General features: G+C 43.0%; 1 protein-coding gene across 4 annotated transcripts in view; it reads left to right on the forward strand.

Annotated features, from left to right (window-relative positions):
- Positions 1-27,197, forward strand: part of LOC109902845 (putative tyrosine-protein phosphatase auxilin) — a 66,715-nt gene that overhangs the window by 27,196 nt on the left and 12,322 nt on the right. For all 4 annotated transcript variants that reach the window (XM_031785640.1, XM_031785642.1, XM_031785641.1 and 1 more), the window contains exons 4-13: positions 6,871-6,920; positions 8,110-8,258; positions 14,005-14,127; positions 17,235-17,368; positions 18,163-18,357; positions 23,082-23,199; positions 23,738-23,817; positions 23,971-24,164; positions 24,848-25,249; positions 25,477-25,548. In XM_031785640.1, the coding sequence (XP_031641500.1) occupies positions 6,871-6,920; positions 8,110-8,258; positions 14,005-14,127; positions 17,235-17,368; positions 18,163-18,357; positions 23,082-23,199; positions 23,738-23,817; positions 23,971-24,164; positions 24,848-25,249; positions 25,477-25,548 (1,517 nt within the window). The remainder of the gene's footprint in view (positions 1-6,870; positions 6,921-8,109; positions 8,259-14,004; positions 14,128-17,234; positions 17,369-18,162; positions 18,358-23,081; positions 23,200-23,737; positions 23,818-23,970; positions 24,165-24,847; positions 25,250-25,476; positions 25,549-27,197) is intronic.

The raw sequence follows: 27,197 nt of genomic DNA on the forward strand, positions 1-27,197 counted from the left end.
GGCACCTATAAGTAGATGGGTCAAATAAAATCAAAAGCAGACATTGAATATCCCTTTGACCATGGTGTCATTAATTAGGCTTTGGATGGTCTGGATCTAGCTGATCTAGGATGTAATAATTATTCCAACAGTTGCAAATGAGAGATTCTGTTTCGTTCCATTAGTTTCTGTTTTAAGAAATGTTTTTCAAGAGAATCGTTGGAATGAATACACCCCTGGTCTCAAGCAAACATAGTTCACTTTCATAGCAGCCACATACAAACCGCATGATTACTTTGCTCATTGATGACACCATTGACGACACCATTCTGTATACATCTGGCCCTTCCTTGGAAACTGTGTTAACAAACCTTCAAACAAGCTTCAATGCCATACAACACTCCTTCCGTGGCCTCCAACTGCTCTTAAATGCTAGTAAAACTAAATGTATCTTTCAACCAATTGCTGCCTGCACTCGCCCGCCCGCCTAGCATCACTACTCTGGACAGTTCTGACTTAGAATATGTGGACAACTACAAATACCTAGGCGTCTGGTTAGACTGTAAACTCTCCTTCCAGACTCACATTAAGCATCTCCAATCCAAAATTAAATCTAGAATCTGCTTCCTATTTCGCAAAACAAAGCATCCTTCACTCATGCTGCCAAACATACCCTCGTAAAACTGACTATACTACCGGTCCTTGACTTCGGCGATGTCATTTACAAAATAGCCTCCAACACTCCACTCAGCAAATTGGATGAAGTCTATCACAATGCCATCCGTTTTGTCAACAAAGCCCCATATACTACCCACCACTGCGACCTGTATTCTTTCGTTGGCTGTTCCTCGCGACATATTTGTCGCCAAACCCACAGGCTCCAGGTCATCTATAAGTCTTTGCTAGGTAAAGCCCCACCTTATCTCAGCTCACTGGTCACTGGTCATCCCCAAAGCCAACACCCCCTTTGGCCGCCTTTCCTTCCAGTTCTCTGCTGCCAATGACTGGAACGAATTGCAAAAATCACTGAAGCTGGAAATCTCCCTCACTAACTTTAAGCGTCAGCTGTCAGAGCAGCTTACCGATCACTGTACCTGTACACAGCCCATCTGTATATAGCAGACCCAACTACCTCAACTTCATATTGTTATTTATTTTTTTGCTCTTTTGCAACCCAGTATCTCTACTTGCACATTATCATCTGCACATCTATCACTCCAGTGTTAATGCTAAATTGTAATTAGTTCACCTCTGTGGCCTATTTATTGCCTTACCTCACTAATGTCACTACATTTGCACAAACTGTACATATATTTTTCTATTGTGTTATTGACTGTACGTTTATACATCCCATGTGTAACTCTGTTGTTGTTTTTGTTGCACTGCTTTGCTTTATCTTGGCCAGGTCGCAGTTGTAAATGAGAACTTGTTCTCAACTGGCCTACCTGGTTAAATAAAGGTGAAATATTTTTTTTTATAAAAAAATTGTATAATTCCTTCTCACATCTACACGCTCTCCTCCTCTCACATTTTCCCTTTGCTTGTGGACTTCAGTGCACAACACATCAGCTGTCTGTGTCCAGGCAAAAAATATATACTTTCCAACCCAAACCTTCATATCATAACTGCTAACCTCTACACACAGCCTACAGCGTTGTCATCATATTAGCTAACGTCATAGTCAACATAGCTACTAAAACTAACGCATTAGTAAACCCGCTACAATCATGGAGTACAGTGTACAGTCAGCAAGCTGCAGCTTATGCTTTCAGTACTAGATTAATTCTCTGATCCTTTGATTGGGTGGGCAACATGTCAGTTCATGCTGGAAAAGCTCTGCTAGGTTGGAGGATGTCCTCTGGAAGTTGTAATTATTGCTGTGTAAGTCTATGGAAGGGAGTGAGAACCATGAGCCTCCTAGGTTTTGTATTGAACTCAATGTACCCAGAGGAAGATGGAAACAGTCCTCCAGCTACACAATGTTGCTACCCTACAGAGTGCTGTTGAGGCTAAAGTAGACCTTCATTGCAAAAGTGTGTTTTAATCAATTATTTGGTGACATGTGAAAATATTTAGTATAGTTTATCAATAAATTATAACTTTTTAAATATTTCACTATTTCTGTTTTTCTGAAATTCACTGAGGAGGATGGGCCTCCCCTTCCTCTGAGGAGCCTCCACCAGCAGCCAGAGTAAGCAGAGCTAGCACTAGCAGCAGCGACAGTAGTACAGTTAGCAGAGCTAGCACTAGCAGCTGCTACTACAGTTAGCAGAGCTGGCGCTAGCAGCAGCTAGTACAGTTAGAAGAGATTAACTATGCAGTATGTTGTGTTTTTATGTAGTATTTCTTACACTGTTACCCCAGGAAATCTTAAGTCTTATTACATACAGCAGGGAGGAACTATTGGATATAAGAGCAACGTCAACTTACCAACATTGCGACCAGGAATACGACCTTCCTGAAGCGGATCCTCTGTTTGGCCCACCACCCAGGACAATGGATCCCAGTAGGCTAGTCAAAACAACGGCGTCGCAGAAGGAGCAGACGGAGTGGTCTTCTGGTCAGGCTCCGTAGACGGGCACATCGCACACCGCTCCCGAGTATACTACTCGCCAATGTCTCTTGACAACAAGGTAGACAAAATTCGAGCAAGGGTTGCCTACCAGAGAGACATCAGAGATTGTAACATTCTCTGTTTCACGGAAACATGGCTCACTCGAGATACGTTATCAGAGTCGGTACAGCCACCCGGTTTCTTCACGCATCGCGCCGACAGAAACAAACATCTCTCTGGTAAGAAGAAGGGCGTGGGTGTATGTGTTATGATTAACGAGTCGTGGTGTGATTATAACAACATACAGGAACTCAAGTCCTTTTGTTCACCTGACCGAGAATTCCTTACAATCAAATGCCGACTGCGTTATCTACCAAGAGAATCATCTTAGATTATAATCACAGCCGTGTATATATCCCCCCCAAACAGACACCTAGACGGCCCTGAAAGAACTTCATTGGACTCTATGTAAACTGGAAACCACATATCCTGAGGCTGCATTTATTGTAGCTGGGGATTTTAACAAGGCTAATCTGAAAACAAGGCTGCCTAAATGTTATCAGCATATCGAATGCGTGACCCGGGCTGGCAAAATTCTGGATCATTGCTACTCTAAATTCTGCTACGCATACAAAGCCCTCCCTCTGCCTCCTTTCGGCAAATCTGACCACGACTCAATTTTGTTGCTCCCAGCCTATAGACAGAAACTTAAACAGGAAACGCCTGTGCTCAGGTCTGTTCAACGCTGGCCCGACAAATCTGATTCCACGCTTCGATCGCAAGATTGCTTCGATCACGTGGACTAGGATATGTTCCAGATAGCCTCAGACAACAACATTGGTGTATACGCTGATTCTGTGAGCAAGTTTATTAGCAAGTGCATCGGTGATGTACCCACGACGACTATTAAAACTTTCCAGAACCAGAAACCATGGATAGATGGCAGCATTTGCGCAAAACTGAAAGCGCAAACCACTGCTTTTAATCATGGCAAGGCAACCGGAAACATGACCGAATACAAACAGTGTAGCTATTCCCTCAAACAAGCTAAGCGTCAGTATAGAGACAAAGTAGAGTCACAGACACAAGACTTATGTGGTAGGGTCTGCAGTCAATCACAGATTGCAAAAAGAAAACCAGCCCCGTTGTGGACACCGACGTCTTGCTCCCAGACAAACTAAAAAACTTCTTTGCTCGCTTTGAGGACAATACAATGCCACTTACACAGCCCGCTACCAAAACCTGCGGGCCCTCCTTCACCGCAGCCAACGTGAGTAAAACATGTAAACGTGTTAACCCTCGCAAGGCTGCTGGCCCAGACGGCATCCCTAGCTGCGTCCTCAGAGCATGCGCAGACCAGCTGGCTGGTGTGTTTACCGACATATTCAATCAATCCCTATCCGTCTGCTGTTCCCACATGCTTCAAGAAAGCCACCATAGTTCCTGTTCCCAAGAAAGCTAAGGTAACTGAGCTAAACGACTATCCACCCATACAGTCAGCGTAGTGAAGAAGGCGCGACAGCACCTCTTCAACCTCAGGAGGCTGAAGAAATTTGGCTTGTCACCAAAAACACTCAAGGACTTTTACAGATGCACAACCGAGAGCATCCTGTTGGGCTGTATCACCACCTGGTACTGCAACTGCTCCACCCACAACTGTAAGGCTCTCCAGAGGGTAGTGAGATCTGCAAAATGCATCACCGGTGGCAAACTACCTGCACTCCAGGCTCCCTACACCACCCGATGTCACAGGAAGGCCAAAAAGATCATCACGAACAACAGCCACCCGAGCCACTGCCTGTTCACCCCGCTATCATCCATCTATCTCAAGGCCATCAGACTGTTAAAACCTGTTTGGGATAGGGGGCAGCATTTTCACGTTTGGATGAAAAGCAGGCCCAGATTAAACCGCCTGCTACTCAGTTCCAGTTGGTAATATATGCATATTATTAGTAGATTTGGAATGAAAACCCTCTGTAGTTTCTAAAACTGTTTGAATCATGTCTGTGAGTATAACAGAACTCACATGGCAGGCAAAAACCTGGGAAAATCCAACCAGGATGTGGGAAATCTGAGGTTTGTAGTTTTTCAACTCATTGCCTATCGAATACACGGTGTCTATGGGGTCAAATTGCACTTCCTAAGGCTTCCACTAGATGTCAACAGTCTTTAGAACCTTGTTTGATGCTTCTACTGGGAAGGAGGGGGGAATGAGGGCTGAGTGAGTCAGTGGTCTGGCAGAGTGCCATGAACTCGTGGCGCACGTTCACGTAAGAGTTAGCTTGGGTTCCATTGCATTTCTGAAGACAAAGGAATTCTCCGGTTGGAACATTATTGAAGATTTATGATAAAAACATCCTAAAGATTGATTCTATACTTCGTTTGACATGTTTCTAGGGACTGTAACGGAACTTTTTGGCTTTTCATCTGCTCATGCGTCATGAATTTGTGTTACTGGGCTGAACGCGCTAACAACAAGGAGGTATTTGGACATAAAGATGAAATTCATCGAACAAAAGAAAACATTTATTGTGGACCTGGGATTCCTGGGATTGCATTCTGATGAAGATCATCAAAGGGAAGTGAATATTTATAATGCTATTTCTGACTTCTGTTGACTCCAACATGGCGGATATCTGTATTGCTTGATTTGTTGTCTGAGCGCCGTACTCAGATTATTGCACTGTTTGCTTTTTCCGTAAAGTTTTTTTGAAATCTGACACAGCAGTTGCATTAAGGAGAAGTATATTTTTAATTCTGTGAATAACAGTTGTATCTTTTATCAATGTTTATTATGAGTATTTCTGTAAATTGACGTGGCTCTCTGCAAAATCACTGGATGTTTTGGAAGCAAAACATTACTGAACGTAACGCGCCAATGTAAACTGAGATTTTTGGGTATAAATATGCACTTTATCGAATAAAACATACATATATTGTGTAACATGATGTCCTATGAGTGTCATCTGATGAAGATCATCAAAAGTTAGTGATTCATTGTATCTATATTTCTGCTTTTTGTGACTCCTCTTTGGCTGGAAAAATGGCTGTGTGTGTTTTTGTGACTTGGCTCTGACCTAACATAATCATTTGTTGTGCTTTCATTGTAAAGCCTTTTTGAAATCAGACATGATGGGTAGATTAACAAGAAGTATATCTTTCATTTGGTGTATTGCACTTGTTAATGCATTAAAGTTACATATTTAAAAAATATATTGAGTGGCTGCTGCCAACATACTGACTCAAATCTCTAGCCACTTTAATAATAAAAAATAGGATGTAATAAATGTATCACTAGTCACTTTAAACAATGCCACTTTATATAATGTTTACATACCCTACATTACTCATCTCATATGTATATATTGTACTCCATACCATCTACTGCATCTTGCCTATGCCGTTCGGCCATCGCTCATCCATATATTTATATGTATATATTCTTATTCATTCCTTTACACTTGTGTGTGTATAAGGTAGTTGTTGTGAAATTGTTAGATTACTTGTTAGATATTACTGCACGGTCGGAACTAGAAGTACAAGCATTTCGCTACACTCGCATTAAAATCTGCTAACCATGTGTGTGACCAATAAAATTAGATTTGATGATTTGATTACGCCAGCAGCAGCTAGTACAGTTAGCAGAGCTAGCGCTAGCCATATTATCCAGATAAGCTAACACTGTTCACGCTGCAGGAGAGCACAACAAAACACTGGATCAAAATAAAATGCTGCTTTTGGTTCAATTACCTCGTTAAGAGGAATTGCCCACTGATGCTTCCTCCTGTTTCCGCTTCCCCTCCTCCCCACCTCCTTCTCTGCTCTCCCTTCCTGCCTCCCCCTCTTCCCTCCCTGCCTCCATCTCTGCTTCCCTGCCGGCCCTCCCTCCCTCCCTGCCTCCCCTCCTCCCTCCCTGCCTCCCCCTACTCCCCTCTCTCCCTGCCTCAGTTTACCCAGGTGGCTGGGCTGTTGGGTAATCATGCAAGGCCAGGATGGGAAGCCCTCATGGCTATATGGCACTCATCCACCCCAGCACTTCACTAACAGACCAGTGGCCTAGATAGTGGATTTACATTTACACCACAAGCAACAGGGCCCCAGCCTCATACACTTTAGGCTACTTCTATTGTCACTTGAATTGTGTAGCTTTGGCTAGTAGGCTACTGACCCCTGTCTGTGTATGTCTACTCCTCTACAGCTTGCTACAATGTCATTTTTAACCATTACATTAGATACAAATGTGACAACACAAAACAGTCGACACAGTGTTCTAAACACTGTAATTACATAATCTGAATTGCATTATATGTTATTTGACAAAACATCTCTGTTTACAGATACACAAAAGGAGAGCTGGACATTGCCTACATCACATCACGAATCATAGGTGAGTACTGTATAGAAACATCATTCTCGAACTCTAGTTTAATTTTCTCATTATGGGGAACAGTAAGCCTGTCTTCGGGCTTCAAAGGTTTCTTCTCAACCAGCGTTAGACATCTGGATCTCTCAGTCTCCAGCCTCCTATAAATATTGCCTCACTTTTTCCCCTGCACAACATCTACTTTAAATCTGCAGGTGACAGAGGGTGAGATGTCTGGGAGAGTGGGTGTACCCCTAATAAAATAAAACACCCCTAAAAAAAACACAAATGATGCTCCAACCTTGTGATGGGCCCCTCATAGCAGGCAACACACACACACACACACACACACACACACACACACACACACACACACACACACGCTTCCACCTCCCACACCTGAGTGCTGTAAACAGAGGAGAGCTGTGCTGTGGAAACCATAGTACTACTCACTCTTCCTTCTCCTGACACACACACACACACACACACTCTTTCAGTGTTGTGAGGTTGCATGTAACAGCAGTCTGTCCTACAGATGCAGAGGACACAGTCACGCAGGCGTTACTTGGGGGCCCCTATTCCATCATGCATAGCGTGTCACCTCTGACCCCTCCTCTCACTGAAAACTCATAATTATTCTCTATAACACCCCACATGTAGCTGCACATGCCAGTCAAACCTGTTATAAAACACCTGCAGTTATATTATTTTAAAGCCAATTTTAAACAGAAGAATATAACTATACATAAATCACAAACTGTACTCTCACCTTTTCGACATTTAGTATGATTCCCTGTCTGTTTTATATGTTTACAGCCTTCCTACTGCACATGAAATCCCCAATCTGGCCCTCGTCATCCCCAGCTTCCAATTGGCTCGTTCATCCCTCCTCTCCCCTGTGACTATTCGCTAGGTCATTGCTGTAAATGAGAATGTGTTCTCAGTCAACTTACCTGGTAAAATAGGAGTTAATAGTATGGACCAAATCAAACACTGTCATGGAACGTCATGACAGTGTTTAATAATAGCATAGTACTGTATATCCTGGCATGCCTCATCATCACCTCTATGGTGACTGGGATTGCCCATATGTCTCCCTCTCTGTCTTTTTCCAATGTCTCCCTCTATGTCCCCTGCCAATGCCTCTCTCTGTCCTCTGCCAATGTCTCCCTCTCTGTCCCCTGCCAATGTCTCCCTCTCTGTCCCCTGCCAGTGATGTCATATCCTGCAGAGGCATTGCAGATCGGCAACCAGAACCATGTGGAGGATATGCGCTCCTTTCTGGACTCACGGCACGCTGACCACTACACTGTCTTCAACCTGTCACAGCGCAACTACCGAGGCGCAAAGTTCTCCAACCGGGTGAGACAGAGAGCACGAGATGGAGGTCTACCAAGGCCTACCAAGATCAACACACAGAGATACTATACTTAGCCTCAGTTCAGTCACTCTCTGTTATACGGTAATGCTAAAACACACTATGCCAACATGTATGCAATGATTTATAATACATTACAACACATTACCCATAGCCCAGGTGTCAGACTCATTCCATGGAGGGCCGAGTGTCTGCAGGTTTGTGGTTTCTACTTTCAATTAACTAGACAACCAGGTGAAGGGAGTTCCTTACTAATTACTGACCTTAATCCATAAATCAAGTACAGGGGTGGAGCGAAAACCCGCAGACTCTAGGCCCTCCGTGGAATGAGTTTGACACGTGCCATTGGCACCAGGTATTGTGTTTCATGGCAAACATAGCATACCCACTGAACACTGTGAAAGTGCATTGTCCTATGCATAGACCTAAACTCGAATCAAAGACTGAACTTGGAGAGTAAGACATGGCTCAGTTTCTCTCACTGTGAGACTCCAGTCACTACTTTGTCAGCTTCCCACTTCAACTGATTTACTGTTCAATGACTAGATGTTATCCTTGGAATTAATCTGGTTAAATCGCTCCATTCAGTTTATGGGTCACCAAGACACCAGCAGTTACATTTTACATTGACATGTTAGTCATTTAGCAAACACTCTTATCCAGATAAGTTAGATACAGTTAGTGCATTCATCTTAATATAGCTAGTTGAGACCACCACATATCACAGTCGTAGTGAGTACATTCTTCCTCAATAAAGAAGTTATCAGCAAAGTCAGTGCTAGTTGGAAAAGATGTGCACTTTGTTATTGTTGGGGGGAAATTAGAAGACTGGTAATTCTTCATTAAATGAATTAAAATGCCTTTATTTGTATGGCATGTTCAATAGAAACAAAGTTTTAAAAATCTGACACTTAAAACGTTGTTTCTATTGAACATCCATACATACAGTGCCTTGGTCCTCCTTTCTTTTTGATGACCAATTTACCCCTTTTACCAAAGAGTACCTTCTATCTACCAAAATGTACTATTGTGTACCTTAGTAGTGCTTCCCTTCCTCCTCTTTCTACGAGTTACATTTACATTTTTTTACCTTTATTTAACTAGGCAAGTCAGTTAAGAACAAATTCTTATTTACAGTGACGGCCTACCCCAGTCAAACCTTGACAACGCTGGGCTAATTGTGCATCGCCCTATGGGACTGTAGTGACGCCTCTTGCGCAGAGATACAATGCCTTAGACCGCTGCGCCACTCAGGAGTTGCAGTAGTCCCGACGGGATATGACAAGTGTCTGGATTAGGACCTGCGCCGCTTCCTGTGTGAAGAAAGGTTGTACTCTACAGATGTTGTGGAGCATGAACCTGCAGGAGCGAGTCACTGCTTTGATGTTCGCAGAGAATGACAGGGTGTTGTCCAGGTTCAAGCTTTGGTTCTTTACACTCTTGGAGGGGGACACCATGGAGTTGTCAACCGTGATGGAGAGGTTTTGGAGAGGGCAGGCCTTTCCCGGGAGGAAGAGTAGCTCCGTCTTGTCGAGGTTGAGCTTGAGATGGTGGGCCGACATCCAAGCTGAGGTATCTGCCAGGCACGCAGAGATGTATGTTGCCACGTGGGTGTCAGAAGGGGGGAATGAGAAGTAGTTGAGTGTCATCTACCTAGCAATTATAGGAGAGACCATGAGAGCATATGATGGAGTTGAGAAAAGAGTTGTAAAGAATAAAGAGGAGAGGGCCTAGAACCGAGCCCTAGGGAACACCAGTAGTGAGAGCACGTGGTGCAGACACAGATCCTCTCCACGTAACCTGGTAGGAGCAACCAGGTAGAATGACATCCAGGAGTGTGCAGAGCCTGAGCCACCCAGCCCTGAGAGGGTGGAAAGGAGGATCTGATGGTTCACCTGATGGAAGATGAGAGCAGAGGAGAGAGTCAGCTTTGGCAGAGCAGAGAGCCTCCGTGACTGTCACGATCGTTATAATGAATGTCGGACCAAGGCGCAGCGTACGTAGAGTTCCACAAGTTTATTAAATGAAACTCACAAAACAATAAACAAAAAACGAAATGTGCAGTAAATGCAGTGCTCCCAGGCAACTACACAAAAACAAGATCCCACAAAACACAGTGGGGGAAATGGCTGCCTAAATATGATCCCCAATCAGAGACAACAATAAACAGCTGTCTCTGATTGGGAACCATATCAGGCCAAAATAGACATACAATAACCAAGATAACCCACCCTAGTTACACGCCGACCTAACCACCATAGAGAATAAAAGGCTCTCTATGGTCAGGGCGTGACAGTGACAGAGGAGAGCAGTCTCAGTTGAGTGACCCTTCTTGAAGCCTGACTTGTTAGGGTGAAGAAGATCATTCTGAGAGAGTTGGTCAGAGACAGCACGCTCAAGTGTTTTGGAAAGGAAAGAAAGGATACTGGTCTGTAGTTTTTTACATCCAAGTTTATTTTTACAACGGAGGGGTCAAGTGTTGATTTCCTGAGGGGTCTACCATTATCACTCCTTTTTCATTACACACACGCACCAGGGGAGAACCCCTCGCATTTAGGAGTTCAAGTGGACGGCCGACCATGGTACCGTTTCCAGAAAACAGGATCCACATTATATATATATATATATATATTTTTTTTAATGATTTCACCTTTACTTAACCAGGTAAGCTAGTTGAAAACAAGTTCTTATTTACAACTGCGACCTGGCCAAGATAAAGAAAAGCAGTGCGACACAAATAACAACACAGAGTTACACGTGGAATTAACAAGTGTACAGTCAATAACAAAATAGAAAAAAAGTATATATACAGTGTGTGCAAATGGCGTGAGGAGGTAGGCAATAAATTGGCCATAGTAGCGAAATAATTACAATTTAGCAGATTAACACTTGAGTGATAAATGAGAAGATGATGATGTGCAAGTAGAGATACTGGTGTGCAAAAGAGCAGAAAGTAAATAAAAACAATATGGGGATGAGGTAGGTAGATTGGGTGGGCTATTTACAGATGGACTATGTACAGCTGCAGCGATCGGTTAGCTGCTCAGATAGTTGATGTTTAAAGTTAGTGAGGGAAATAAAAGTCTCCAGCTTCAGCGATTTTTGCAAATCGTTCCAGTCATTGGCAGCAGAGAACTGGAAGGAAAGGCGGCCAAAGAGGTGTTGACTTTGGGGATGATCATTAAGGTATACCTGCTGGAACGTGTGCTACGGGTGGGTGTTGTTATCGTGACCAGTAAACTGAGATAAGGCAGAGGTTTACCTAGCATAGACTTATAGATGACCTGGAGCCAGTGGGTCTGGTGACGAGTATGTAGCGAGGGCCAGCCGACTAGAGCATACAGGTCGCAGTGGTGGGTGGTATAAGGTGATTTGGTAACAAAACGGATGGCACTGTGATAGACTTCATCCAGTTTGCTGAGTAGAGTGTTGGAAGCTATTTTGTAGATGACATCGCCAAAGTCGAGGATCGGTAGTATAGTCAGTTTTACTAGGTTAAGTTTGGCGGCATGAGTGAAAGAGGCCTTGTTGCGAAATAGAAATCTAAATCTAGATTTGATTTTGGATTGAAGATGGTGGCAGGGTAGCCTAAAAAATATGAGTATGGAAGGAGAGTTTACAGTCTAGCCGGACACCTAGGTATTTATAGCATGGCCAGCCGTAGAGAAATGCTTATTGAAATTTTAGATTATCATGGATTTATTGGTGGTGACCGTGTTACCAAGCCTCAGAGCAGTGGGCAGCTGGGAGAAGGTGCTCTTGTTCTCCATGGACTTTACAGTGTCCCAAAACTTTTTGGAGTTAGAGCTTCAGGATGCAAATTTCTGTTTGAAAACGCTAGCCTTTGCTTTCCCGACTGACTGTGTATATTGGTGCTGGTCAAGGGCAGTCAAGTCTGGAGTGAACCATCTGTTCTTAGTTCTACATTTTTTTGAAAGGGGCATGCTTATTTAAGATGGTGAGAAAATTACTTTTAAAGAACGACCAGGCATCCTCTACTGACGGGATGAGGTCAATATCCTTCCAGGATACCCGGGCCAGGTCAATTAGAAAGGCCTGCTCGCAGAAGTGTTTTAGGGAGCGTTTGACAGTGATGAAGGGTGGTCGTTTGACCGTGGACCCATAGTGGATGCAGGCAATGAGGCAGTGATCGCTGAGATCCTGATTGAAAACAGCAGAGATGTATTTGGAGGGCAAGTTGGTCAGGATAATATCTATGAGAGTGCCCATGTTTACGGATTTAGGGTTGTACCTGGTGGGTTCCTTGATAATTTGTGTGAGATTGAAGGCATCTATTTTAGCTTGTAGGACTGCCGGGGTGTTAAGCATATCCCAGTTTAGGTCACCTAACAGAATGAACTCTGAAGATAGATTAGGGGCAATCAATTCACATATGGTGTCCAGGGCACAGCTGGGAGCTGAGGGGGGTCTATAACAGGCGGCAACGGTGAGAGACTTATTTCTGGAGAGATTAATTTTCTAAATTAGATGCTCGAACTGTTTGGGCATAGACCTGGAAAGTATGACAGAACTTTGCAAGCTATCTCTGCAGTATATTGCAACTCCTCGCCCTTTGGCAGTTCTATCTTGATGGAAAATGTTGTAGTTGGGTATGGAAATCTTTGAATTTTTCGTGGCCTTCCTAATTCAGGATTTAGACATGGCAAGGACATCAGGGTTGGCGGAGTGTGCTAAAGCAGTGAGTAAAACAAACTTAGGGAGGAGGCTTCTGATGTTAACATGCATGAAACTAAGGCTTTTTCTATTACAGTCAACAAATGAGAGTGCCTGGGGACACGCAGTGCCTGGGTTAACCTCCACATCACCCGAGGAACAGAGGAGGAGTAGGATGAGGGTACGGCTAAAGGCTATCAAAACTGGTCGTCTAGTGCGCTGGGGACAGAGAGGAGCAGATTTCTAGCCGTGGTAGAATAGATTCAGGGCATAATGTGCAGACGGGTAGTGAATGGGGAAATGGCGCTCTTTGTGGTCAATATTCAGATATATGGATATATGGATATAAAAAGAAAATTAGAACACAATCATGTAACAAATAATTTGTTGTATTTCACCAGATGTATGTCTTTGAACCGATTACTTTGAAATCCCACACAGACGAAGTTATAAGGATCATTTAGTTGTTAATGGCAGCCTGCAGTACCCTGGTTGGCCTACAACTTCAGATATTCCATGAGAGGTGGCAGTACTGAGCTAGCCTGCAACTTCACTTCCTAAAGTTGTACAAACTGCGCATCCAATGTTTCCAAAAACTCCTCCATGTAGAAAGATGGCGACACACTAAAATGACACTTCCTGATCATCAAATGCGCCACTGAGCATTCTCATAGGAAACAATGGGGGGGTGTCATCGATGGATTCATCCATATTTTTTTGTCTGTTAAAGTCATTATAATTACATGACTCATCATGGTAACTTGTGATTTGTGCACCTGTTGCTTTCACTGCAAGGACGTTACTTATAATCGTTCTCCTGTCTGTCTGTCTCTCTCTCTCTCTCTCTCTCCTCCCCTCTTCTCCCACCACCCTCTTACTCCCCCCACTCTCTTACTCCCCCCACTCTCTTACTCCCCCCCTCTCTCTTTCCCACTCCCTCATCCCCCTCCCTCCCTCCCTCCCTCTCTCTCTCCCCCCTCTCTCTCTCTCTCTCTCTTCACCCCTCTTCTCTCTCCCCTCCGCATCTCTCTTACCCCCCTCCCCTCCCATTTCCAGGTCTCAGAGTGTAACTGGCCATCCCGCCAGGCTCCCAGCCTGCACAACCTGTTTGCGGTGTGTAAGAACATGCACAACTGGCTCAAACAGAACCCCAAGAATGTGTGTGTCATCACCTGCTCGGTAAGATGAGACCCACAGGAGTGTTCATTCACATTCACATTCACATTCTTCACTCTGTCCTTTTTCCTCTGTTCCTCCTCTCTTGTTTACACACCATTCCTTTCTCTTCTCCTTTCTCCCTCCATCTCCTACCTCCTCTTTCCCCCCTCTTATTGTTGCCTCGGTCATGAAGATCCATCATTCACACTCATCCTCACTTCTTTCTTGTTTACACAACATTCCTCTCACTCCATTCTCCTTCCATCTCCTCCTCCTCCTCCTCCTCCTCCTCCTCCCCCTCTCATTGTTGCCTCTCTACCATCCTGGGTTGTCCTGGGTTTGTTCTGGGTTTGTGGGACTGCCTGGGGTCCAAGAGAAACACAGCTTGGAATACTGCTCCAATTGTTTCTGTTTCAGCTTTGGTTTCCACTGAGCTCTTTCACTGGCATTGCAGACCTTAAGCAAAGACAGATGTTCTCTGTATTCAAGAGGGAAGTATAGACTACAGTAGAATAGTATATAATAAAAGTCCTGGTCCTGTCCATTTGCTGTAGCAAAATAATTATGGGTAGGGAAAAGTATACTGTACATATTTCAAAGTATACTGTACATGTTTCAAAGTATACTGTACACGCTTTAAAGTATACTGTACACGCTTTAAAGTATACTGTACATGTTTCAAAGTATACTGTACACGCTTTAAAGTATACTGTACATGTTTCAAAGTATACTGTACACGCTTTAAAGTATACTGTACATGTTTTTAGTTATGTACTACAGTACACTATGACTGGAATGTAATGCTTTCCATCTTTCTGTATGTGATTTCATTGTGGATGGCAAGTTCATCTGTGTTGAGCAATTACTTTTAGTTTATATGAGAGTTCCCCAAATGTCTTCCTCAACGTTTTGTGCTGAAGGAAGAATGTTGCTTTCTTAGAAATACTTGGCCCAGTTTTATGATCTTAACTTTACCTCAACCAGATGTATTTATAACTGTATAACTTTCTTAAGCAAAAGAGACACAACTTATATTTAGATACTGTGGCAGCAGATAGTGACAGACAAACTCTGTGTGAAGAGTCCCTGTTTAGTGATATTGGAGCGACGTGGGATTGAAACCAAAAATATTGGCCATGCACAGAGAACATGGAAGGGCCCTAGCTTCTAAGAATCATAAAGACCATCCTAGCTTCTAAGAATCATAAAGACTATCCTAGCTTCTAAGAATCATAAAGACTGTCCTCGCTTATAGGAATCATAAAGACTATCCTAGCTTCTAAGAATCATAAAGACTATCCTAGCTTCTAAGAATCATAAAGACTATCCTCGCTTATAGGAATCATAAAGACTATCCTAGCGTATAGGAATCATAAAGACTATCCTAGTTTATAGGAATCATAAAGACCATGCTAGCTTATAGGAATCATATCATATCCTAGCTTCTAAGAATCATAAAGACTATCCTAGCTTCTAAGAATCATAAAGACTATCCTAGCTTATAGGAATCATAAAGACTATCCTAGCTTATAGGAATCATAAAGACTATCCTAGCTCATAGGAATCATAAAGACTATCCTAGCTTCTAAGAATCATAAAGACTATCCTAGTTTATAGGAATCATAAAGACTATCCTAGCTTCTAAGAATCATAAAGACTATCCTAGCTTATAGGAATCATAAAGACTATCCTAGCTCATAGGAATCATAAAGACTATCCTAGCTTCTAAGAATCATAAAGACTATCCTAGTTTATAGGAATCATAAAGACTATCCTAGCTTCTAAGAATCATAAAGACTATCCTAGCTTATAGGAATCATAAAGACTATCCTCGCTTATAGGAATCATAAAGACTATCCTAGTGTATAGGAATCATAAAGACTATCCTAATGTATAGGAATCATAAAGACTATCCTAGCTCATAGGAATCATAAAGACTATCCTAGCTTCTGAGGATCATAAAGACTATCCTAGCTTATAGGAATCATAAAGACTAACCTAGTTTATATAAATCATAAAGACTATCCTAGCTTATAGGAATCATAAAGACTAACCTAGTTTATATAAATCATAAAGACTATCCTAGCTTCTAAGAATCATAAAGACTATCCTAGCTTCTAAGAATCATAAAGACTATCCTAGCTTATAGGAATCATAAAGACTATCCTAGCTTATAGGAATCATAAAGACTATCCTAGCTTAAAGAAATCTTAAAGGCTATCTATATTAGCGTATAGGAATCATAAAGACCTTCCTAGTTTATAGGAATCATAAAGACTATCCTAGCTCATAGGAATCATAAAGACTATCCTAGCTTCTGAGGATCATAAAGACTATCCTAGCTTCTAAGAATCATAAAGACTATCCTAGCTTCTAAGAATCATAAAGACTATCCTAGCTTCTAAGAATCATAAAGACCATCCTAGCTTCTAAGAATCATAAAGACTATCCTAGCTTATAGGAATCATAAAGACTATCCTAGCTTATAGGAATCATAAAGACTATCCTAGCTTCTAAGAATCATAAAGACTATCCTTGCTTATAAGAATCATAAACACTATCCTAGCTTATAGGAATCATAAAGACTATCCTAGCTTCTAAGAATCATAAACACTATCCTAGCTTATAGGAATCATAAAGACTATCCTAGCTTCTAAGAATCATAAAGACTATCCTAGCTTATAGGAATCATAAAGACTATCCTAGCTTCTAAGAATCATAAAGACTATCCTTGCTTATAAGAATCATAAACACTATCCTAGCTTATAGGAATCATAAAGACTATCCTAGCTTATAGGAATCATAAAGACTATCCTAGCTTATAGGAATCATAAAGACTATCCTACCTTCTAAGAATCATAAACACTATCCTAGCTTATAAGAATCATAAACACTATCCTAGCTTATAAGAATCATAAACACTATCCTAGCTTATAGGAATCATAAAGACTATACTGCCTTTTTTTGCAATGCATTGAGTTGTGTAAATAAGTACTGTAAGCTTGCTGCAGCTTCCTTCTCTTCTGTTAGTTATCCTACATAACGGTTTATGTTGGCATGTTGCTGTTCGCTTGCTAGTGTTGAATATGTGTATCTACTATCTACTGACTGTCTGTGCCCTCCTTAAGGACGGCCGTGCTCCGTCGGGTGTGCTGGTCTGTGCCATGTTCTGCTTCTGCCACCTCTTCTCCAACCCAGTGCCCGCCATGCAGCTGCTCAGCGCCAAGAGACCCGGCTCTGGCCTCTGGCCCTCGCACCGGAGGTAGGACAACACAGGGGGCGTGTTTGTGGGGTCTGTGTGTGTGTGTTTATATTGATTGCTGTTCATTGCAGTGGAAAACAGGAGAAAAAGATTAAACACATAAACAGTCTTCACCTCCATGACTTTGACTTTGTTATTTTTAGATGATGGATGAACTTAAAAACCTAGCTCCCTCCTCCTTCCTTCTCCCCCTGCATTACTCTCCTAAATCCTTTATCAACCTATTTATTTTCCGATGGCTGAGTTGCGGTACATGGCGCATTAGCCACGATGCTAACGAGGTGCCAGAAATATACAGCAGCCAATTAATCAACATGCAAGCACGAACACGCACGCACACACACACATACACACACACACACACACACACACACACACACACACACACACACACACACACACACACACACACACACACACGCTAACACAGCCAGCCGCTTGGCCACACAGCTGCTTCTCATAATAACAAAGACTGCTTCATCCTTCAGCCCAGACAGAGACGCTGATGGATGAAGACAGTAACAATCAAGCCTCATCTTGGTTTTTGTTCTGTTGTGTTTCTCTAAACTGAAAAAGCAAACGATTTTCTGCAAGAATCTGTAGACATAGGAAATATGATTTCAAGTATATACTGTAACTTTGAGATGGATAGTTTTGTGATATTTTCTAGCACAAAAAAAATCCCCTCCTCTGTATTCATGTACAAAGACAATGTATGTTTATTTTTAGATAGTACTCAGTGCTTATGGTAGTTTAGTGTCTGTAACCTTACATTCTCTGCCTCTCTTCTCCAGGTACATAGGCTATGTGTGCAGTATGGTATCAGAGAAGCCCTCCCTGCCACACTCCAAGCCCCTGGTGGTCAAGGCAGTCACCATGAGTCCAGTACCTTGCTTCAACAAACAACGCATTGGCTGCAGACCCTTCTCTGAGATCCTCATAGGGGAGACCAAGATCTTCTCTACTGCACAGGACTATGAGAGGATGAGGTACAGTAGGTGCAGACACACACACACACAGACACACAGACACACTAGCAGCTGTTTGTTCACACGCACCCATCCGCAGTTGCTATATGTGATAAAGTGAACATCTGAGGCCCGCAACCGACCCTAATCTTCTATTATAGAAAATGCGCAGTAGGCTACAGTTAGACAACAGATTCTTTTTGAAAAAGGCCGTGCACATTTTTTTTTGCCTTATTTAGATGTTTCTGTTTATAATTTCCAGCATTTTGGTAGACTATTGGCTAGTCAACTGGTCTATAATTAGATACATGCAGCTTCTCTTCTGTCATTATATGTTGCCCTAGAAGACTAAATAAACCCCTGCTCACCAGAATGTCATACATCGACAGAATGAATGCTTCAAATTGACATCGGTAAAGTTTTCTCTGTCATCTCTGCTTCTTTCATGGAGCAAGGACGTTTAGGGACCGGGGAGAAAATGCTCCAGTTGGACCAGTTGTAAGGAAATAGAAAGCTGTGAAAACAACCCATCATGTTTCTGATAAGATGTCAGTTCGGCTTGGATGCATATTTTATGTGGTTGAAATTCTATCCGCTTTTATGATACTGATAAAGATAGCACCCCTACAGACTGCACACTCACATTCTCTCAAGATGTTAAAAGAAAGAAATCATCAGAGCCTATTTCTCCACTCCTGTTCCTGTGAAGACGTAATAGTGAAGACATCATCAAAACTGTGAAATAACACATATGTAATCATGTAGTAACCAAAAAAGTGTTAAACAAATCACAATATATTTTATATTTGAGATTCTTCAAAGTAGCCACTCTTTGCTTTGATGATACATTTGCATACTTGGCATTCTCTCAACCAGCATCATGAGGTAGTCACCTGGAATGCATTTCAATTAACAGGTGTGCCTTGTTAAAAGTTAATTTGTGGAATTTCTTTCCTTCTTAATGCGTTTGAGTCAATCAGTTGTGTTGTGACAAGGTAGGGGTGGTATACAGAAGATATACAGCACTATTTGGTAAAAGACCAAGTCCATATTATGGAAAGAACAGCTAAAATAAGCAAAGAGAAACGACAGTGCATTATTACTTTAAGACATGAAAGTCAGTAAATCCGGGAAAATGTAAAGAACTTTGAAAGTTTCTTCAAGTGCAGTCGCAAAAACCATCAAGCGTTATGATGAAACTGGCACTCATGAGGACCGCCACAGGAAAGGAAGACCCAGAGTTACCTCTGCTGCATTAGAGTTACCAGCCTCAGAAATTGCAGTCCAAATAAATGCTTCACAGAGTTATACTTTCGGAAGTATTCAGACCCCTTGAGTTTTTTCCAGATTTTGTTACATTACAGCCTTATTGGACATGATTTGGAGGCCACTGAATATCTTGTACAATGCTGTGTACTACTCCCTTCACAGAACAGCACAGACTGGCTCTAACCAGAGTAGAAAGAGGAGTGGGAGGCCCCGGTGCACATCTACTTTGTGCATGACACAAGTAATTTTTCCAACAATTGTTTACAGACAGATTATTTCACTCATAATTCACCGTATCACATTTTCAGCGGGTCAGAAGTTTACATACACTAAGTTGACTGTGCTTTAAACAGCTTGGAAAATTCCAGAAAATTATGTAATGGCTTTAGAAGCTTCTGATAGGCTAATTAACATAATTTCAATCAATTGGAGGTGTACCTGTGGATGTATTTTAAGGCCTACCTTCAAACTCAGTGCCTCTTTGCTTGAAATCATGGGAAAATTAAAAGAAATCTGCCAAGATCTCAGAAAAAAAATGTAGACTTCCACAAGTTTGGTTCATCCTTGGGAGCAATTTCCAAAGGCCTGAGTGTACCACGTTCATCTGTACAAACAGTAGTACGCAAGTATAAACACCATGGCTGTCATACCGCTCAGGAAGGAGACGAGTTCTGTCTCCTAGAGATGAACATACTTTGATGCGAAAAGTGCAAATCAATTCCAGAACAACTCCAAAGGACCTTGTGAAGATGCCGGAGGAAACAGGTACAAAAGTAACCTGAAAGGCAGCTCTGCAGGGAAGAAGCCACTACTCCAATACTGCCATAAAAAAGCCAGACTGCGGTTTGCAACTGCACATGGGGACAAAGATCGTACTTTTTGGAGAAATGTCATCTGGTCTGATGAAACAAAAAGAGAATTGTTTGGCCATAATGACCATCGTTATGTTTGGAGGAAAAAGGGGGAGGCTTGCAAGCCGAAGAACACCATCCCAACCATGAAGCACGGGGGTGGCAGCATCATGGCGTGGGGGTGCTTTGCTGCAGGAGGGACTGGTGCACTTCACAAAATAGATGGCATCATGAGAAAATAATATTATGTGGATATATTGAAGCAACATCACAAGACATCAGTTAAAGCTTGGTCGCAAATGGGTCTTCCAAATGGACAATGACCCCAAGCATACTTCCAAAGTTGTGGTAAAATGGCTTAAGGACAACAAAGTCAAGGTATTGGAGTGGCCATCACAAAGCCCTGACCTCTATCCCATTGAAAATGTGTGGGCAGAACTGAAAAAGCGTGTGCAAGCAAGGAGGCCTACAAACCTGACTCAGTTACACCAGCTCTGTCAACGAGGAATGAACAAAATTCACGCAACTTATTGTGGGAAGCTTGTGGAAGGCTACCCGAAACGTTTGACCCAAGTTAAACAATTTAAAGGCAATGCTACCAAATACTAATTGACTGTATATAAACTTCTGACCCACTGGGAATGTGATGAAAGAATAAAGCTGAAATAAATCATTCTCTCTACTATTATTCTGACATTTCACATTCTTAAAATAATGTGATGATCCTAACTGACCTAAAACAGGGAATTTGTACTGGGATTAAATGTCAGGAATTGTGAAAAACTGAGTTTAAATGTATTTGGCTAAGGTGTATGTAAACTCCCGACTTCAACTGTATACAGTGGGGAGAACAAGTATTTGATTCACTGCCGATTTTGCAGGTTTTCCTACTTACAAAGCATGTAGAGGTCTGTAATTTTTATCATAGGTACACTTTAACTGTGAGAGACGGAATCTAAAACATAAATCCAGAAAATCACATTGTATGATTTTTAAGTAATTCATTTGCATTTTATTACATGACATAAGTATTTGATCACCTACCAACCAGTAAGAATTCCGTCTCTCACAGACCTGTTAGTTTTTCTTTAAGAAGCCCTCCTGTTCTCCACTCATTACCTGTATTAACTGCACCTGTTTGAACTCGTTACCTGTATAAAAGACACCTGTCCAATCAAACAGACTCCAACCTCTCCACAATGGCCAAGACCAGAGAGCTGTGTAAGGACATCAGGGATAAAATTGTAGACCTGCACAATACTGGGATGGGCTACAGGACAATAGGCAAGCAGCTTGGTGAGAAGGCAACAACTGCTGGTGCAATTATTTTAAAATGGAAATAGTTCAAGATGACGGTCAATCACCCTCGGTCTGGGGCTCCATGCAAGATCTCACCTTGTGGGGCATCAATGATCATGAGGAAGGTGAGGGATCAGCCCAGAACTACACGGCAGGACCTGGTCAATGACCTGAAGAGAGCTGGGACCACAGTCTCAAAGAAAACCATTAGTAACACACTTCGCCGTCATGGATTAAAATCCTGCAGCGCACGCAAGGTCCCCCTGCTCAAGCCAGCGCATGTCCAGGCCCATCTGAAGTTTGCCAATGACCATCTGGATGATCCAGAGGAGGAATGGGAGAAGGTCATGTGGCAAATGATGAGGCAAAAATAGAGCTTTTTGGTCTAAACTCCACTAGCCGTGTTTGGAGGAAGAAGAAGGATGAGTACAACCCCAAGAACACCATCCCAACCGTGAAGCATGGAGGTGGACACATCATTCTTTGGGGATGCTTTTCTGCAAAGGGGACAGGTCGACTGCACCGTATTGAGGGGAGGATGGATGGGGCCATGTATCGCGGGATCTTGGCCAACAACCTCCTTCCCTCAGTAAGAGCATTGAAGATGGGTCGTGGCTGGGTCTTCCAGCATGACAACGACCCGAAATACACAGCCAGGGCAACTAAGGAGTGGCTCCGTAAGAAGCATCTCAAGGTCCTGGAGTGGCCTAGCCAGTCTGAACCCAATAGAACATCTTTGTAGGGAGCTGAAAGTCCGTATTGCCCAGCGACAGCCCCGAAACCTGAAGGATCTGGAGAAGGTCTGTATGGAGGAGTGGGCCACAATCCCTGCTGCAGTGTGTACAAACCTGGTCAAGAACTACAGGAAACGTATTATCTCTATAATTGCAAACAAAAGGTTTCTGTACCAAATGTTAAGTTCTGCTTTCCTGATGTATCAAATACTTATGTCATGCAATAAAATGCTAATTAATTATTTAAAAATCATACAATGTGTTTTTCTGTATTATTTTTTTAGCTTCCGTCTCTCACAGTTGAAGTGTACCTATGATAAAAAGTACAGACCTCTACATGCTTTGTAAGTAGGAAAACCTGCAAAATCGGCAGTGTATCAAATACTTGTTCTCCCCACTGTACATATACAGTATATTTTTTCCTTTCTTATTTACCACTAACCCTACCATCCCTCCACTAATTGGAGTAAACTAATGAACAACAAAAGGGGTCTGAATACTTTCCGAGTGCACTGTATGACACCATACCTTTCTCTTTTTCTCCTTCTCCTCCTTTCTGCTTGTCTGTCTCTCTCACCCTCCCCCCTCTCAGAGAGCACAGGGTCCAGGAGGGGAAGGTTGTCTTCCCTCTAGGTGTGAATGTCCAGGGTGATGTGGTCATTTCTGTCTATCATATGAGGAACACCATCGGAGGACGACTGCAGGCCAAGGTACAGCATGGGGCTAGCCTAACATGCTAAGACAACACTGTCACACGCAGGCCAAAGTACAGCATATGGCTAGTCTAGCATGCTAACATAACACTGACACACACACATATTATGATATGCTATGCTATGACAGATTCTGTTAGCTCTGATTGTATGGGACCATGTCCTGATACCTTGTTATTTACAGACAGAGATCGCTCTCTGGGAGATACTGTCACACTAACACATTGATGTACATTGTGTGCCCTGAATGAACATTAACACAGCACAGACTAAATTAAAATCTAGATGGAATCTCCTTCCCTTACGATCATACATTTCCACAGTGTAGTTGTTTGAATCTATCTATGTGCCTCCTGAATCTATGTGATTCCTGAATCTATGTGATTCCTGAATCTATGTGATTCCTGAATCTACGTGATTCCTGAATCTACGTGATTCCTGAATCTATGTGATTCCTGAATCTATCTATGTGATTCCTGAATCTATCTATGTGATTCCTGAATCTATCTATGTGATTGCTTGTTGGTGTTTGCAGGTGTCCAACACCCAGATATTCCAGATCCAGTTCCACACAGGCTTCATTGCTCCAGGGACCACTGTGTTAAAGTTTACGAAGTGAGCCCCTCTCTCATATAATATCTGTACAGTACATATGTGAAGTATTAACACGTGAACGTCATGATATGGAACATGACTCTTTTTTGAAATAGTGATTGGAGAACTAACTAACTATTTGTCTGACACACACACACACACACACCTGTCTAGGCCGGAGCTGGATGCGTGTGACTCTCCAGAGAAGTACCCTCAGTTGTTCCATGTGTTGGTGGACATCGAGGTGGAGAGCACTGACAAGCAGAAGGACCTGACCCCTCCCTGGGAACAGTTCCCTAATAAAGACCTCATCCCCAACGTACTGTTCTCCTGTCACCAGGAACACCAGGACGCACTGGCCATAGCAGGTAGGGCAGAGGGGAGGTCAACATACAAGCACCTGCAGAGGCATACAGGACAGATGGACACACACACAAACACACACAGACACACACAGGCAAATATGTCCACACAGATGCACACACTCATACACACATGCACGCATACGCATACAAACGGACACAGATGAGCACGCACATGTTGGTACACAGGCACAGATACATGCACTGACACAGAGGTCCACACAGAGGTCCACACACTCCAATGCCCAGATGGACCAAGGCACACACACAGAAACTATGCACACAGACAGCTAAACACACACAGATACTGATATGGTCACCACTAATGAGAGCTGCTGTTGAACAGTCTTTCTTACTCTAACGTTGGTCTCATTCTCTCCTCCCAAGATGAGATGGAGGGACTGGACTTGGAGGGTAGGTCTAGAGTAGAGGAGACCACAGACCAGTAAAGATACTAGCTGCTGTAGTTAGAGGAAGTCAGCACATTGTTCGAGGCAGTTTCCCCTGGGTGATGTACAGCACGTATGTGTTAGTTTAGCTTTGTCACGCTGCTGTGGTGGCTAGCAATACTGATACCTATAACTTAGCAAAATATCTCCTGTTCTCCTGTCGAATATTTTGTGGGAAGCAAACCTATTTACTAAATCAAGACCAAGTTTTCCTTATGTGACCTACCCCCTCCCATGTAGAGCCAAGCCGGTCCCAAGGCGGTCTGGACGGTCGTCCTCACGGGGAGGACAGCGAGCCGTCTGATGACGAGATGCTGTCCCTTTCCAGCCAGCAAAGCCACGCTAGCGGAGAGAGACCTGGAGGGGCTCAGACTGGTACCAGGGGCCCCAAGAGACCCGAGCAGCCCCACGTCCCCCCCGCTGCTCCTCCTCCTCCCCCAGAAGAGGTGGACCTCCTGGGCCTGGATGGGGTGGCAGTGAACACCCCATGCCCCTCGCCCCAGCCCCCGACCACCAACACAACCACGGACCTCCTGGGGGACCTGTTTGGGGCCTCCCCCCAGACAGGGAGTGGGCCCACTTCGGCCCAGTCCACCCCACAGAAAATAGCGCCACCCTCCACCCTCCCCTGCCCCTATCCAGGTATGTCAATTATTACTATAACACCATATAGCCATAGTTACTGATCAACTCAATTCAGGTTCATTAGTATGTTTTTTTACAAAGTCATTTTAACACAGATGTGTACATAGTATGTTAATCTATGCGTATCCTATGACTGCCAGAATTAATTGCCTGTCGGAGATTAATACAATGTATTGAATTGAATAGTAAAGTAATGGTTTATGCTTTTCTCTCTGTCCACCCAGCGTTGGACCCGTTTGGGGCGGGTCCGATGCCCAAGCCCCAGGAGCTGATGGGGTCCTTCCTGGGTTCAGCAGGTAATCTTGGTAACCTGGGGCAGCCTGGCCCCCTCCTGCATGCAGCTCACTCTCTATCCCCCACCTTGCAGAACACTGGCATGTGTAAGGCATGACCAGACTGCATCTGTAGAGGCACTGTCTACCAATTAACATTTCACTCTTTCCACTATCCACTATGTGACTGCTGTCTTTACACTGATATCTTTCCACTAACGTTTTACTGTATCCACTATCCACAATACGACTGCTGTCTTTACACTGATACAGTTGAAGTCGGAAGTTTACATACACCTTAGCCAAATACATTTAAACTCAGTTTCTCAATTCCTGACATTTAATCCTTGTAAAAATTTTCTGGTTTAGGTCAGCTAGGATTATCAATTTATTTTAAGAATGTGAAATGTCAGAATAATAGTAGAGAGAGTGATTTATTTCAGCTTTTATTCTTTCATCACATTCCCAGTGGGTTAAAAGTTTACATACACTCAATTAGTATTTGGTAGCATTGCCTTTAAATTGTTTGACTTGGGTCAAATGTTTCGGGTAGCCTTCCACAAGCTTCCCACTATAGGTTGGGGGAATTTTGGCCCATTCCTCCTGATAGAGCTGGTGTATCTGAGTCAGGTTTGTAGGCCTCCTTGCTCGCACACGCTTTTTCAGTTCTGTCCACACATTTTCTATAGGATTGAGGTCAGTGCTTTGTGATGGCCACTCCAATGCCTTGACTTTGTTGTCCTTAAGCCATTTTACCACAACTTTGGAAGTATGCTTGGGGTCATTGTCCATTTGAAAGACCCATTTGACTGATGTCTTGAGATGTTGCTTCAATATATCCACATAATTTTACTTTCTCATGATGCCATCTATTTTGTGAAGTGCACCAGTCCCTCCTGCAGCAAAGCACCTCCACAACATGATGCTGCCACCCCCGTGCTTCACGGTTGGGATGGTGCTCTTTGACTTGCAAGCCTCCCCCTTTTTCCTCCAAACATAACAATGGCCATTATGGCCAAACAGTTATATTTTTGTTTCATCAGACCAGAGGACATTTCTCCAAAAAGTACAATCTTTGTCCCCATGTGCAGTTGCAACCCGTAGTCTGGCTTTTTTTATGGCGGTTTTGGAGCAGTGGATTCTTCCCTGCTGAGTTGATATAGGACTCGTTTTACTGTGGATATAGATACTTTTGTACCTGTTTCCTCCAGCATCTTCACAAGGTCCTTTATTTTTGGTCTGGGATTGATTTGCACTTTTCGCACCAATGTACGTTCATCTTTAGGAGACAGAATGGCATGTTCTTCCAGAGCAGTATGATGGCTGCGTGGTCCCATGGTGTTTATACTTGCGTACTACTGTTTGTACAGATGAACGTGGTACCTTCGGGCATTTGGAAGTTGCTCCCAAGGATGAACCAGACTTGTGGAGGTCTACAATTTCTTTTCTGAGAAAATGGCTGATTTCTTTTGATTTTCCCATGATGTCAATCAAAGAGGCACTGAGTTTGAAGGTAGGCCTTGAAATAATTCCACAGGTACACCTCCAATTGACTCAAATGAGGTGTTATAGTGGACAAGCCTGAGTCTGGAACCTTCGTGCTCCTCCATTCCTTTCACAGGACTTCTTATCAGTCAGGTGTTATAGTGTTAGAGGAATTCTAAATTCCTATA

This window comes from Oncorhynchus kisutch, linkage group LG13, assembly GCF_002021735.2.
Source record: "Oncorhynchus kisutch isolate 150728-3 linkage group LG13, Okis_V2, whole genome shotgun sequence".
Taxonomy (NCBI): Eukaryota; Metazoa; Chordata; class Actinopteri; order Salmoniformes; family Salmonidae; genus Oncorhynchus; species Oncorhynchus kisutch.